The sequence below is a fragment of the Camponotus vicinus genome, unplaced genomic scaffold (assembly GCF_025532165.1).
Source record: "Camponotus vicinus isolate PSW18456_S1 unplaced genomic scaffold, iyCamVici1.0 SCAF_3, whole genome shotgun sequence".
In the NCBI taxonomy this organism is placed as follows: Eukaryota; Metazoa; Arthropoda; class Insecta; order Hymenoptera; family Formicidae; genus Camponotus; species Camponotus vicinus.
The window spans coordinates 13666363-13681675 of NW_028141967.1; the positions used below are offsets into that span (position 1 = coordinate 13666363).

The following is a 15313-nucleotide window of genomic DNA, read 5'->3' on the forward strand; positions in this document are numbered from 1 at the left end:
TTTAATAGTGGAGCCCGCCGCAGGGGAGCGGAACCCACTGTGTCCACGCCTATACTTTTCCACGCGAAGCGAGTCTCACATATGTTATCAAGATCATCATTCTGAGTAATGTTGTGAAGGTTTTAGTCGGCGGTCATTATTTATTAAAAAGATATAAACAAAAGAAGTTTCATAAGTTCATTAATACATTTATCGAAAGAAAAGTCAATTGTTGCATAATTTCACATAGATTTGTAACTTTCTATGCAAAGTGAAATGTATCCCGCATCACAAACACGGGTTAGGTTATATCTTCTGAAAGTGGAACGGGGGGCGGAACATACTGTACCTATGCATGTATTTCCTAAAATGAAGTAAAATTTACTCTTAATGGAGCAATTCCTGTTTGCTCTTGAGTATTCATATTATCTAGCAAAGTCGTTTAGTCGCAATATGTTGGTTACGTAGTTAACATGCGTCTTTACGAATTTCTTAGTATCGTCAGTGACGAGAAGAAATTGATTGATTATTTAATCAATCATCGTATTATTCATGAAAACACAAATTGTCCGCGATGGGTAATTATTTACTTTAGGGGAGCAACTTCTGATGACCTTGATCTTGACATATGTTAAGGTTATATGTCAAGGTCACTGTCCTGAGTAACATTCAAAAGATTTTAGCCGTCGCTCGTTGTTTATTAAAAAGTTATTAACAAAAGAATTTCACAATTTTAATGCTTTTTATCCCCGAAAATATTGACTTGAGAAAAAAAATTTTAAGCAAAAAATAAAGCCCCTGAAAAACTACAAAAAAGGTTATATGCATTTTTTTCATAAACTTACTATTTTAGCTGTTATATAAAAAAATAATTATTTTAAATACATTTAATACAATTTAAATTTATATAAAATTTAATACAATTTAATACAATTAAAACATATCAAAATGTATGTGTACACACACACACGGGGGGGGGTGCAAGGGGGGCCTTCGGCCACCCCTCTCGCAACCACCCCGCCGGTAGGGGACGCATTGCGAAGAGTTCAATCACAATGGATATATGCTGTAAGTTGTAAAGCGAAGTCCACCTTGCCTACCGGCGGGGTGGTTGCGGGAGGGGAGGCCGAAGGCCCCCTTGCACCCCCAGCGTGTGTGTGTGTGTGTGTGTGTCCCTAAAAAAAGTTTCTGTTTTGTGCAATATTAAAACACGAAATCAGAAATAGAGTTGGGTTATATCTTGAAAAAGTGAAGCCCCTCCGTAGGAGGGGCGGAACATACTGTATCACTGCATATACTTTACAAAATATAGCAAAGTTCACTTTCACTGAAAATCATTCATTTACAATTAAAATTTAATTTATGTAATCTAAATTGCGTTGTGTTTGTGTATTACTCAAAATAGAGACTTTTTTTGCAGGTGAAAATACAACGGTAAGGACGAAGCCTGTTTTAGTATACAAACAATCCGTGTAGTTTGTGTATTAAATGTAAGTGGTGTCAGAAAATTACGTTTCAATCACTACACCTTTTTCCTTAAATATCTCAGAAGCTATAAGAAACCGCCAAATAAAATATAGAGAAAAATTAATAAGCAACCTCAGCTCTACAACATGTGTAAAGATGAAGTTCATCGGCGAGGTGTCCGTTAATGTAAATAATTACCAAAATTGTTTTTGACTGTTATAAACAATTTTTTATAACAGTCAACAATTTGTTCAAGAAACAAATATAACATTTTTTATTGATGCTATTAATCTTGTTCCTTGAAAATTAAATATATCTTTCTCTAATCTTAATTTTCTTAATACACACAGGTATGATGTGCGAACCAGTGGGTGCTTTGATTATCGGCGCTTTATCCGGTGTAATTAGCGTACTGGGCTACAAGTATCTTACGGTAATTATGATATAATCAATATTTAAACATAAAGTAAGATTTAATTTAGAAAATTAAATTAACTAAATTAAGATTTAATTTAGAAAACTAAGAAAAGTTAAAAAGAAAATGTTTATATTTATTAGTAAAATAGTAAATTAGTTTCATTAGTAATATATCTCAAATATTTTTATGTAAAAAATTAAGCAATTATTATGTCCAGATCTGACGAAGGTCGAAAGAAGTAATAACTATTATCTCGAAGTCGCGTATGCCTCGTGGCATACAACTCAAGTTGAATGAACAGTAGGATTCAAAAAGTAGGTAAACGACTGCTAAAATTCTTACTATTTGTTCAATTATACTGTTTGTTCAAACGTTCGTTCAACGACCCTCTTTCAGTACGGAATCTAATCTATTTTCCTTGAGATGGGAAGACCAAGTTAATAAGATAATCATTTAATCAATAAATTTGAGTTTATTATACATTTCGGTAAAAGTAAAACGTTACACAGCATCAATTTTATCGCCGCTTGGATATGTTATAGAGGAGACTGTCTTGATTTTGCGCAAAAAAAGTGTAGGATAACACTTTTTGGTTTAAAAGATACAAGTACATAAAAAATATGCCATCTTATATATAATAAAACTTTAATAAGAAAATATCCTTAAAAGTAATTTACAAAAATTTTCCCTCACAAAATAATTTTCCTTAAAAAAGTAAAACCTTAAAAAATAATTTTCCTAAAAAAATAAAATACTAAAAAGAATTTTTTTCTAATATATACTTTTCGCAGAAAAGACATAAATTTTTACAAAAAGGTGTGATATTCCTCTAAAAAACCTTACAAAGATAAAAATAATACGCCAAGTAAAAAATATTCCACCTTGTATGTAACAAACCATTTAACAAAAAAACATTCTTAAATATAGCTCCATGTATAAATCATAAATGTGTTGGCAACAATTGGTTTCACTTATTTTTTAAATATAATTTACAAAAACTTTCCCTCAAAAACTAATATTCCTAAAAAAAAATAAAACCTTAAAAAATAATTTTCCTAAGAAATAAAATATCAAAAAATATGAAATCAACAATTATAACTAGCCAAATAGAACAAATTCGTGAGCAATTTGTAAATTTTAAATAATATTTGCATTAAAATTAATCTTACATTCTATAGAAATATTACACATAGATTCTCCCTAAGAAATTAAAAAAAAACCGCATTTAATTTTTATTCAGAGAAACTTGTTCGTTCAGAATTAAAAAATCGAGTAAAAGTGCATAAAAGATAATCACAGCATCGATTTTATCGCCGCTTATGTTATATGTTATAGAGCAGATTGTTCTAAGTAATTCCCGCAAAAAATAAGTTGGAAACGGCATTAACTTAGAAAATATAACAAGTTGAAGTTTGACGATTTTAACGCTTCTTTTACGCATTATAGACTATTATTAGATTATTATTAAGGACGTTGTATATACATATATATGAGGTTTGTTTACATTGTACTGATCTATTTGACATCTTCTATAACTTCATGTAAATCATAAATATGTTGTCAATAATTGGTTTCACTTATCTTTCACTCTTAGGTTAACGATGGCGGGTTCTATTCGTTTTGCGTGGAATGCAAATGGCCTCCGCCAGCACAAATTGGAGCTTGAAATTTTCCTCGAAGAATTAAAGATAGACGTTTGTCTGATCTCTGCAACTCATTTCATTAAAAAATCAAGTTTCAAAATTCGTGAATCTAGTTTCAAAATTCAATATCTATCATATTGTACACCCATCAAATAATGCCCGAGGAGACTCTGTTTTAATTAGAGCAAATATCAAACATCATGAAGAAATACTCAGAAAACATCCAAGCCTTCACTATCAGCCTGGAGAATGCAGAAGATACAAATTTACTACCTCTACAATCTATAGTCCACCTAAGCATAATATTAGGGATCGTCCCAATTGCGCATATTTCCGATCGGACACGACGACATTTCCCGATCGGACACATGCTTTCGCCCTGTGCTTTTAATGCGAAACGAAGTTTATTATTGTACGGCTCCACATGGGTTTGCAACTTTACACGCGAAATGAAGTTCAATTCACACCGCCCTGTGCTTTCAGTGCGAAACGAAGTCTATTATTGTACGACTTCACATGAGTTTGTGTCCGATCGGGACTGTGTCCGATCGGGACTGTGTCCGATCGAGTCTGTGTCCGATCGGGTCTGTATCCGATTGGGACAGTGTCCCATCGGATCTGTGTTTGATCGAGACTGTGTCCGATCGGGAAATGTCGTGTTCGATCGGGAATGTGCGCAATTGGGACTCACTCTAATATTACCCAAGATGAATATGCCAAATTCTTTAATATTCTAGGAAACTCCTTCATTGTTAGTGGGGACTTCAATGCAAAGCACTCCCATTGGTGCAGCAGATTTATAACTTCATCAAAGTAAAAAGAGTTATTCCATGCTGGAAAATTCCTAAACTACGAATTCCTATCGAGTTGCCGTCTTAGCTACTAGCCCGCAGACCTAAATAGACAACCTGATGTCACTGACTTTAATATCGTCAAAGCCCTTTCGTCTAAGTATATAAATGTGGGATCCAGCTTTGACCTCAGTTCAGGTTATTCACCGGTTATTCTGACTCTCAACGATTCTACTATCGTAAATCTTTACTTTAACTTACTCCAATGACTTTGATCTTGACATATGTTGTCAAGGTCACTACCCTGAGTGACCTCCAAAAAGTTTTAGCCGTCGGTCATTGTTTATTACAAAGTTATAAACAAATAAAGTTTGACGAATTATATGGATACAATGGATACATCGCTTAGCATAGAAAATTACAAACCCATGAGAGGTCCATCAGAAATGTATGTGTACACATACACACACGCACACACACACACACACGCGGGGGGTGCAAGGGGGCCTTCGGCCCCCCTCCCCCACCACCCCGCCGGTAGGCTAGGTGGACGTTGCTTTGCTACAATGGACAGATGTTGTAAGTTGTAAAACGAGGTCCACCTGGCCTACCGGCGGGGTGGTGCGGGAGGGGGGGCCGAAGGCCCCCTTGCACCCCCGCGCGCGCGCGTGTGTGTGTATGTGTGTGTGTGCGTCTTGTGTATGTACACATACGTTTCTGATGGACCTCTCATGGGTTTGTAATTTTTTCATAAGCAACATGTTCACTATTTGACAACTTTGAATATACTGAATGTTTGATATACTGCGAAGCACTGTGTAATAACACGTTTATATATTTCTGATTTAGCTTACTTATTTCACTTGTGATAGAGATACTGTTGTTTTGATATTTTTTTTTATTTTGCCTAAATAATTTATTAAATATTTGTTATTAAAAATAAAAAATAATTAAATAAACGTATATTTCTTATAAATACATTTTATTAAGTACGTAATATGTTCGAAAATTACGTGAAATTCATGAAACTTTATTTGTTTATAACTTTTTAATAAACAATGACCGACGGCTAAAACTTTTTGGAGATCACTCAGGGTAGTGACCTTGACAATATAGGTCAAGGTCAAAGTCATTAGAGGTGGGTAAGTTAAAGTAAAGATTTACCAGATAAAATAACTTTTAATGTTCCTCTTAAAACATTCGAGATTGAAAAAGGCAAATTGTTTACTAAGCAGCTCCTGCTAGCAATTAAAGATAGTACCCCTACTATTAGTAAAAATGTATAGTCTAGTTCCCATTTTTCTGTTGAAATCAAAGAATTGATAAGGGAAAAGAGGAAAGTTCGCAGAAACTGGCAGAAATCCCGTGATCCTGAGCGCAAATCCATCTTTAATAAAAAAACTTAAGAGACTAATTCACGAACTCAAAAATCAAGGAATCTTCAATTATCTTCAAAAACTTTCAACCGGGAAGGATTCTAGCTATTCACTGTGGAAAGCGACAAAACGCATTACGAGACCCATTGTTAATGCTCCACCTATTAGAAAATTGGATGGAACGTGGGCTAGAAGTAATCAGAAAAAAGCAGATCTCCATGTAAATCACCTTGAAAGTGTCTTCCAACCACATGATGGTGTCAGTTCCATTGCAAATATGGTTGTAGATGTAGGGATGTTACCCCCTTTTCACTATCTCTCCGTAAGAAATAGAAAAAGAAATCAATCGCCTGAACCCCCTAAAAAAGCTCCTAACTTTGACTGCATTACGTTTCGCATGCTGTCAGAACTGCTGTGCAAAGGCATTATGAGGTTAACTCACCTATTTAATGCATCTGTAAGAATGAGATATTTCCTAAAACAATGGAAAATAGCTGAAGTAATTCTAGTACCTAAACCTGATAAACTCTTAAATGATGTCACATCTTAGGCCGATCTCGCTCCTTTCAATTATATCTAAAGTTTTTAAAAAACTTATTATTAAGAGATTAAAACCTATCATTGTAAGAAACCAACTTCTACCAGATCGTCAATTTGGTTTCCGGGACAAGCACTCTACAATTGACCAGGCACATTGCATCACTGACATGATTGAATCTGCCTTGGAAAATAAGAAAGCTTGTTCAGTTGTGCTACTTGATGTCTCCCAAGCTTCGATAAGATCTGGCACGAGACTGGTGTTTAAGCTGGAAAAGATGCTTCTAAAATCATTCAATGAGTTATTGAAATCGTTCCTACGGGAGTTTCGTACCTCGTAGTTTCAGAGTGAAATATGATAGCACCTACTCTAGCTTTCGGAAAATTGCTGCTGGCATTCCTCAGAATAGCGTTCTGGGACCAATGCTGTATCTTCTTTATATTGATGACATTCCAAAGACCTCTGGGGTCAAAGTGGCAACGTTTGCTGACTATACTGCGATTCTGGCCACTGAGGATGATAATATCTCATCCACTAGGAAGCTACAAAGAAATATAGACCCTATTGTGGACTGAACTAATAAATGGCGAATAAAAATTAAACAAAAGTAAGTCTCAACATATTGACTTTACGCTAAAAAAAAGGCAGATAAACAATCAATTACCATTAATCAGAAAATTTTTCCGTACTTTAACTGCGTAAAATATATTGGCATGACTCTTGGTGCTAAGCTTCGTTGAAAGGAGCACATTAAGATCAAGCGGAAATAATTAAACTCAATGCGCTTAAAAATGGAGTGGATGATCGGTAGGAACTCCAAGTTGTCGGTGCATAATAAACTTTTGCTGTACAAATAGATCCTCACACCTGTCTGGATCTATGGAATCCAACTGTGGAGATGCAGCGCGGACTCGAATATCAAAATTATCCAGATGTTTCAGAACAAAGTGCTTAAAGATATTATCACTGCACCGTGGTATTGTCGCGATGCTGACATACATCGGGATCTCAAAATTACCGCTGTTGCTGAGGAAATAATATTAGCTGCCAAAAGGCATAAAAAACGCCTTGCTAATCATTTAAACAAGCTGGCATCTCGCCTCTTCAACACTGAGAGGAAGCTGAGACGTTTGAAGAGAACCAAACTCACAAACTTAATGTAGGCTTAAATAGTATTTCCCCATGTGATATTTGGGGATTTATAAAAATATTTGCAGTATTTACTGTAATACTGATTATCCTATGTCAGTGTCTCTCTGATAATAATATTGTAAGACGGTCTCTCTTGACTGGATCAATCTGTTCTCTGGCCTATGTGGTCTCTTAATAAAAATAAAAATAAAAAAAAACTTATTTTTCATATAGTTCGCTAACAGTTTTCAACATGTGACTACACGAATTCCTAAGCATTCTTCTTCTCAGTTCTAGTTCGATTTCGAACGTGGTGATTTCTCTCTTTCATATACCTATGTTGCGCATCAGATTATAACATATGTATATGGGACCTACAGTTTAATGCCGATTCCAAACAGCTACATTAGAGAGATATTCTTGGCAAGAATTTCTCGGTGGTTTGCCCTCCGAGAGAGGAGCGAGCATATACAATTTTTCGGTTAAGTAGAGCAGTGCTAGGATTTACTTGCAACTTTCGCCAGATTTCTTAGCTTACGCCTACTGTTCCCCTCTTACCGCTTGCGCCTTAACAACCGCGCCGCCAGACGCTCGTAACTAAGGAGCGCTCAGGAACGTGAACGTCACAAATGTAATGTGGCAATCTATCTAAGTTCTCTTTATTGTTTATTAATAATAAAAATAATTCTTCTATTATTAATTACGTATATGTTTTGTAACAATTTAAAATATTTGTGTTTTGAAACGTAATTACAATAAAGAGAACTTAGATAGATAGATTGCCACATTACATTTGTGACGCGCACGTTCCTGAGCGCTCCTTAGTTACGAGCGGCGCGAGCGGTAAGAGGGGAACAGTAGGCGTAAGCTAAGAAATCTGGCCGAAAGTTGCAAATAAATCCCAGCACTGAAGTAGAGCATATACTGGCGAGCATATACCGGGACTCGAACCCGAGGCCTTTGATGTTGTAAACTAGTGCGCTGTCTATTGTGCCACGTTTTGCTCCCTGTGAGTTTTTATCCGAAGCATTATTGAGGTTAAAAATAAATTAATTAATAGATTTTCTTGTGGATCGGAAAATTATTCACGGACACATTAAATGTCCACAAATATCACACAGATTTAAATCGTGAGTGTATGCTTTTCATATGTTATTCTATACAATATGAAAAACGTGAGTATAAAGAACGACGAAAAATGTAATTTTAGATTAAGTCCGCTTCATAACTTGTGATTTTCACATTCGCTTTGTCTTGTAAAGTACATACGTGGACAAAGTGGGTTCCGCCCCTCTTAAGGGAGCCTCCACTTCCAGAAGATATAATCTAACCCAAACCTATTTTTGATTTAAACCAAATTTTAATTTAAATCAGAAATAGGTTTTAGTTAGATTATATTTTCTGGAAGTGGAGCCCTCCGTACGGGGGGGGGGGTGGAACCCGCTGCATTCACGCATGTACTATAAAAGATATCAAATAAATCAATAGGATGTAAACAAACCTCATATACATATACGATGTTCTTAATGCCTAAGAACAGTTTATAATGTCTAAGAAAAATTGTGTTAAAATTGTCAAACTTTAACTTGTTATGTTTTCCAAACTAATACCGTCCCCCGTTTATTTTTTGCGGGAAATTATTCAGAACAACATTCTTTATAACATATCCAAGCGGCGATAAAATCGGTGATGTGTAACCTTTTATGCACTTTTATCGTATTATGTATTTATGTATTTTTACCGTTTATATTATTGTTTAAAAAACAATGGAGAACATTTTAAATATTTGTTATAATTGTAACGCGGTCGCCTTTCTCGACGCTCCGGATCGGCTCGTCGGTTAGTCAGGATTCGAGAGAAGGGGAGAATCAAGCTTGTGCGAACAATGCGGGGAAACACTCTTTATTATTATTATGAATATTTACAATATGTACAAGTGGTATGTTTGTGTGCGTGGTGTGTGTGTGTGTGTGTGTGTGTGTGTGTGTGTGTGTGTGTTGGTGCGGTTGAACGTGTTCGTATCGTAGTGTGTCTGGAATTCGAGTCGCGATTAAATCTAAGCTATGTACAAGGCAGCATGCAAGCGTGCGCGGACAATTAAATCTAGGCGGGAAACTATGTACAAGACAGAACGCAAACGCGGGCGGAATATCGCAACGGTCGGCGGCGCAACTTAAACTACTGTACAAAGCGGAAGAGCTGAGTGTCACGTCAGCCCTGGAATCCGGAGACACCCGGTCGAATCGAGAGACACCTCGATAGCGGATCCGAGAAACACCTCGGTCAGGAATCCGGAGACACCCGGCTGGATCGAGAGACACCTCGATAGCGGATCCGAGAAACACCTCGGTCAGGAATCCGGAGACACCCGGCTGGATCGAGAGACACCTCAATAGCGGATCCGAGAAACACCTCGGTCAGGAAGCCGGAGACACCCGGCTGGATCGAGAGACACCTCGAGTTAATGATCTGGTCGGAGCGTTCGATGGGATCGCAGGACGGGATCTGGTCTCGATGATCCGGCTCGGCCGGCTTTTATACCCGGTCGGCTGCATTCCGATGTTCCCCTTCCAGGTGGGCCGTTCGATTAAGGCGAATGCATAAGACCGAGAGAGCAACCGAGTGTATGCGTGCAAGCGAGACAGCGAGCGAGTGTATGCGTGCAAGCGAGACAGCGAGCGAGTATATGCGTGCAAGCGAGACAGCGAGCGAGTGCGCGCGTGCAAGCGAGACAGCGAGCGTCGAACGGACGAGTGAGCGAGAAAGCAAGCACCAGGTAGTACGAGTGAGCGAGAGAACGAGTGTATGAATGAGACAGCGAGCGTATGAGTATGCGAGCGAGTGAGAGAGCGGTGAGGAGTGAGAGAAAAGGCGACAAGCATTAGAAATAATTATAATTATTTATTCGGCGTAGTAACGGTGCCTTACTGCACCGTTACATAATAAATGACTAATAAAGAAATTCTACTCCAAATTGTATCTTTGTATGTAAAACATTTTTGACATCTAAAACTTTCAAGCGATTTCTCGGAAAATATTCATTTAAATAAAAAAAAAGAAAAAGAGAGTTGTTCGCGAGAGACAGCGATTTGCCGCGACAGCGCAGAATTGAGGAGACATGCACGACAATAAAGTTTCGTCACGCGTAATGTTGCGTTGAATTAAATTTATTTTAACAATTAGAAAAATTCAAATACAAAAATGTATATAAAAAGTTCTGTGCACCTTTACTGATCGCATTTACTTTCAGGCGATCGAAAATAAAGATATGCGCGAAATCAATGAGAGGCGCAGAAAATTTCAAAATTCGAATATTAAAAGTAAATTTAGCGGTTTTACCAAGCGGTGAAGACAGAAATAGTTCGTGCGAAATTCTTCGAGAATGCGGAATTGCTATGAAACTTCTACGTGGTTTCCACCCTTTTTTATTGAGCACGATTACGAGATCCTTTTCGACATAGACCAATAAATTTTGATTTTAGCGGTGACCTCAGGACGCCGCGCGTGATAGGCCGCCGATGAGGTCTGACGTGTTACATTTCGAAATTGCCATGCGCGAAGTAATTTTCAATCAGTTGATTGGCGATCAGCTAATTGCGTTACGCGGTCGCGCATGCCCGTACGCTGCGCTTATTCTACCGACAGTTAACTTTATTTTAGTAAAGTATTTATAATGTAATACATTTCTTACGCGAAAGAAAAACGAGAATTAGCGTAAGCGGTTGAGTTTTTATAGCAAACAGAAAAGTTGAAGTCGAGAAGGTTCTAAAAGAACATTATTTCGGAATTTAATGGAATACTTATATTAATTTTTCGGAAAATGTGAATCTCTGATAATAAAAAGAATCTAATAGTTTTTGTAAAGGTGGAATGAACTCTGCTGTTCTCTGTTTCGAACAGCTGTACAGAGTATTAAAGGACCTTTAAAATGATATATCATTTGATTTCCCTATTGCCATTTAAGATTTTTGAAGGGGAAACTATCCCGAAGAAGGAGATGAAAAAATTTCGTTGCATTTAATGTACTTAAATGTCCCCATCGAAAACAAAATTGATGTCTTTTAGCATTTTTCACAAAAAAATAGTCAATTGTGAAATAAACGGGTGGAAAGTTTTGAAATAAATACTCTGTATATATATAATATATGTGCCACTTCTACAGTATTTAATGATTCCAAACGCTTTTTATTATACGTGTATGTGTTACGCAGAGATCAGGCACAGATATATGCACACATACACACGCACGCACGCATACCACACATATATAACAGAAAGGGTTTGGAATCATTAAATATTATAGAAGTGGCACATATTATACATAAATATTTTTTTTCAAACGTTTATATGTATATTAATTTAATCTGTGTATTCAAAAACAGGCGTTTTTTAAATATCTCCCACTTCAAATCATCGTATCTTTTATACTTTTGATTTTTGAGCTTTTTGCCCGAGGAAACTTTTGAACACTACCTACTACAATAAACTACACACACAGACGCATGCACACGCACGTACACGCACACGCACACGCATACATGTACACGCACACGCACATACTCGTATGCGCACCCACACATGCACACGCACATGCACATGCGCACGTAAACGCACACATCAGATAAGGTTTTTTTAGGGGATCTCACTGCTTTTTGTAAAAATTTATATTATTTCTACAGAAAATATATGTTAGATTTTTTAAAGATATTTTTTTATGTACTTGACGTATTTTATTTTACCGTTATAAGGTTGTTTCTAGAGGGATATAACCCTTTTTGTAAAAATTTATATTATTTCTGCAAAAAATATATACGCATTTTTAAAAATCTTTACTAAGGATAAGTCGCGTATTTTTACAAGGTTTCATTTTCTAGATATTAGAGTTCACTCCCAAGGAATGGTTTTTGAATATTGTTATAATACGTTAAATTAGTCTCCTGAGAAGTCTTATCTAACGGCACAGTTTTTATATTTTTGTGATACCGTTTTCGAGATAGATTAGATTTTACCCCCAAGAGGTTTTTGAAAATTGTTATGCGATAAATTAATCTCTCACACGTATACACACACATATACACATATCACACGTATGCACACACATGCACATAAATGGTTTTGTTTCTTAAAGCATTTTTGCACACTAAAGCGAATAATCATATATGCGCAGTATGAACGCAGCTTGAGGGACAAAATCGCTTTGAATGTGTGCGTGCGAAGATACGTTCATGAGTCTGAACCTTATGAAGGAAAATGAAAAATGTCACAATTCTGACATGCGATTATCATTTCTCGGGATTGACTGCACCGATTTTATTCAAACTGGTCACAATCAAAAGCTTGTATTCACATTATATAAGAAAAATGCCGTTAGATTTTTAATTACGGCTTTAGTTTCTGAAATATTACAATCGAAAGTTTATGTGTGATGTCATTTAACGTAAAATTCCGGATAAGCTACTTGGTAACGCCGCGTCGAGAACAGTGACTCTCAATGCTCGGATCCAATTTTTTATCAGTTTTTTATGTACTTGGCGTCGCGACGCTACTGCGTCGTTTGATAATAGTCACCGGCATATCAAGAGACTCGGTAGTCTCGCGCCAATTTCATGCAAAGCATTAGCGAGGCATTCCGTGTATCTATACGCGAGTCGGACAGTTGAGAGTAACTCAGATTACCAGATTTCAATAACGGCTGAACAGATCGAATTCTTACTAGGCTTAATCGATAGAGCGAGTTTGAATTATATAAAGAAAGTATCTTTATTTTTGTGCTGCACGATCTATAAATGGAAATATCATAACGCAAAATCGAAATATGAAAATTTTCAATTAAAAAACGTCTTTATCGTCACCGTCATCAATGTACATATACATAACACATAGAAAGAGAAAACGTACGTTTCCTACTCTCGACAGAAGATTACGCTAGCGATGCTTTGCGATATTAATAACATGTGTCATTAGTGACATGTGTCATTAATCGCATTTTGAGTAGTGACTAGTAATGAAGAGCAAGTTAAATAATAAATTATTAAAATATTTATTAAAAATTGGCAAATAAGAGCCAGTAAGGTATGATAATTGAAGCGCAAGGTAAATAATAAATATCTATTTTACAAACTAAATATAAATGTATATAATATAATAAAAGTATACATGTAATATGTATATGTAAATATATACTTATTCTTTATATTGTAATATCCTCCAAGTCCTAAAAATTGTTTAATGTTTTTTGGTGTCTTCGATCTCGGAAATAATTTTACAGCTTCTAATTTTTTTGGATCTGGTTTTACTCCATCCTTGCTAATTACGTGTCCTAGATAAGTTACTTCCGATTTTAGAAATTCGCATTTGTCGGGCTGTAGTTTTAAATTGATTTTGGGAAGTCGCTCTATCAAAGCATTGTATTTTCTTTCATGTTCTTCCAACGAGGATGCGTAAATAACGATATCGTCCATGTAGACCAGTGCTGGGATTTACTTGCAACTTTCGGCCAGATTTCTTAGCTTACGCCTACTGTTCCCCTCTTACCGCTCGCGCCGCTCGTAACTAAGGAGCGCTCAGGAACATGCGCGTCACAAATGTAATGTGGCAATCTATCTAAGTTCTCTTCATTGTAATTACGTTTCAAAACACAAATATTTTAAATTGTTACAAAACATATACGTAATTAATAATAGAAGAATTATTTTTATTATTAATAAACAATAAAGAGAACTTAGATAGATTGCCACATTACATTTGTGACGCTCACGTTCCTGAGCGCTCCTTAGTTACGAGCGGCGCGAGCGGTAAGAGGGGAACAGTAGGCGTAAGCTAAGAAATCTGGCCGAAAGTTGCAAGTAAATCCCAGCACTGATGTAGACAAATAATTCTTCACCTTGTAATCCGGTCAATACTAAATCCATTAGGCGTTGGAAGGTTACCAGAGCGTTTTTAAGACCGAAGAGCATTCGGTCGAATTCGTAGTATCCGAAAGGAGTTGTAAAAGCGGTTTTATGACTATCAGCAGGATCCATTTTTATTTGATGAAATCCGAATGCGAGATCGCATACGGAAAAATATTGCGCTCCCTCTAGTTGATCTAATATGTTAATGATATTAGGTAGTGGGTAAGCGTCTCCGATAGTTTTTTCATTTAAAGCTCGAAAATCGAAAACCATTCTCCAGCGTTTGTTTCCTTTAGAATCTTCTTTCTTAGGCACGATCCATATGGGAGTATTGTAAGGCGACTGCGAATGTTTTACTATGCCTCCCTGTAGGAGATCCTCTACCTGCTTGTTTATTTCTTCTTTGTGTACTTGCGGAAATCTATATTGTCGGGTATTTATTGGGTGATCATCTGTGGTCGTTATTTGATGTTGCAACACATAAGTCGCAGTTAATTTTTCTCCAGGAATATGGAAACGGTCCAGACTATTTGCTATTAATTTTATTATGTTTTCCTGTTCTTCTTTATTTAAATGTTCTAATCGTAATAAATCGATAATCTTAAAGAGTCGATCTTCCTTAGTTTTTTCAGAAGTACCAAGCAATTATGCGAATCAGAGACTGCGACGTCAGTCTTGTGTTTAGATTTACGTCTTCTCTTAAATTTATCTATTATTTCTTGAGATTTATTAAATAAAAATGTGGAAAAAGTTTCAAAGACGGATTATTTTTATGATTAATTTTTCGAAAATTTTCAATATTTTTAATGTTCAAATTATATTTTTGAGTCTCTCGGAGGAGGTCTTTTATCGTAACGTGAGAGGTTTCTAAATCATTATTGTCTATTTTCTGTAAATAATACAGCCTTTGGAAATATGTCCAGAGAGGATAAACGACTTCTCTCCTTCTTAGAATACAGTTGTGTCGACTTGCGCAGTGAAGTTTAGTAACTTCCCTCCTTGCAATCAACGAAGCTGGAATTTTCTGATGAGGTTTGGAAACTTCCCTCTAAAATTCCAGAATTACTTTCTTCTAAA

General features: G+C 36.3%; 1 protein-coding gene across 11 annotated transcripts in view; it reads left to right on the plus strand.

The window, feature by feature from the left end:
* The window catches only part of Rh50 (Rhesus blood group-associated glycoprotein Rh50), a 415396-nt gene that overhangs the window by 356774 nt on the left and 43309 nt on the right, over positions 1-15313 (plus strand). For all 11 annotated transcript variants that reach the window (XM_083092852.1, XM_083092847.1, XM_083092854.1 and 8 more), the window contains one exon: positions 1797-1879. In XM_083092852.1, the coding sequence (XP_082948978.1) occupies positions 1797-1879 (83 nt within the window). The remainder of the gene's footprint in view (positions 1-1796; positions 1880-15313) is intronic.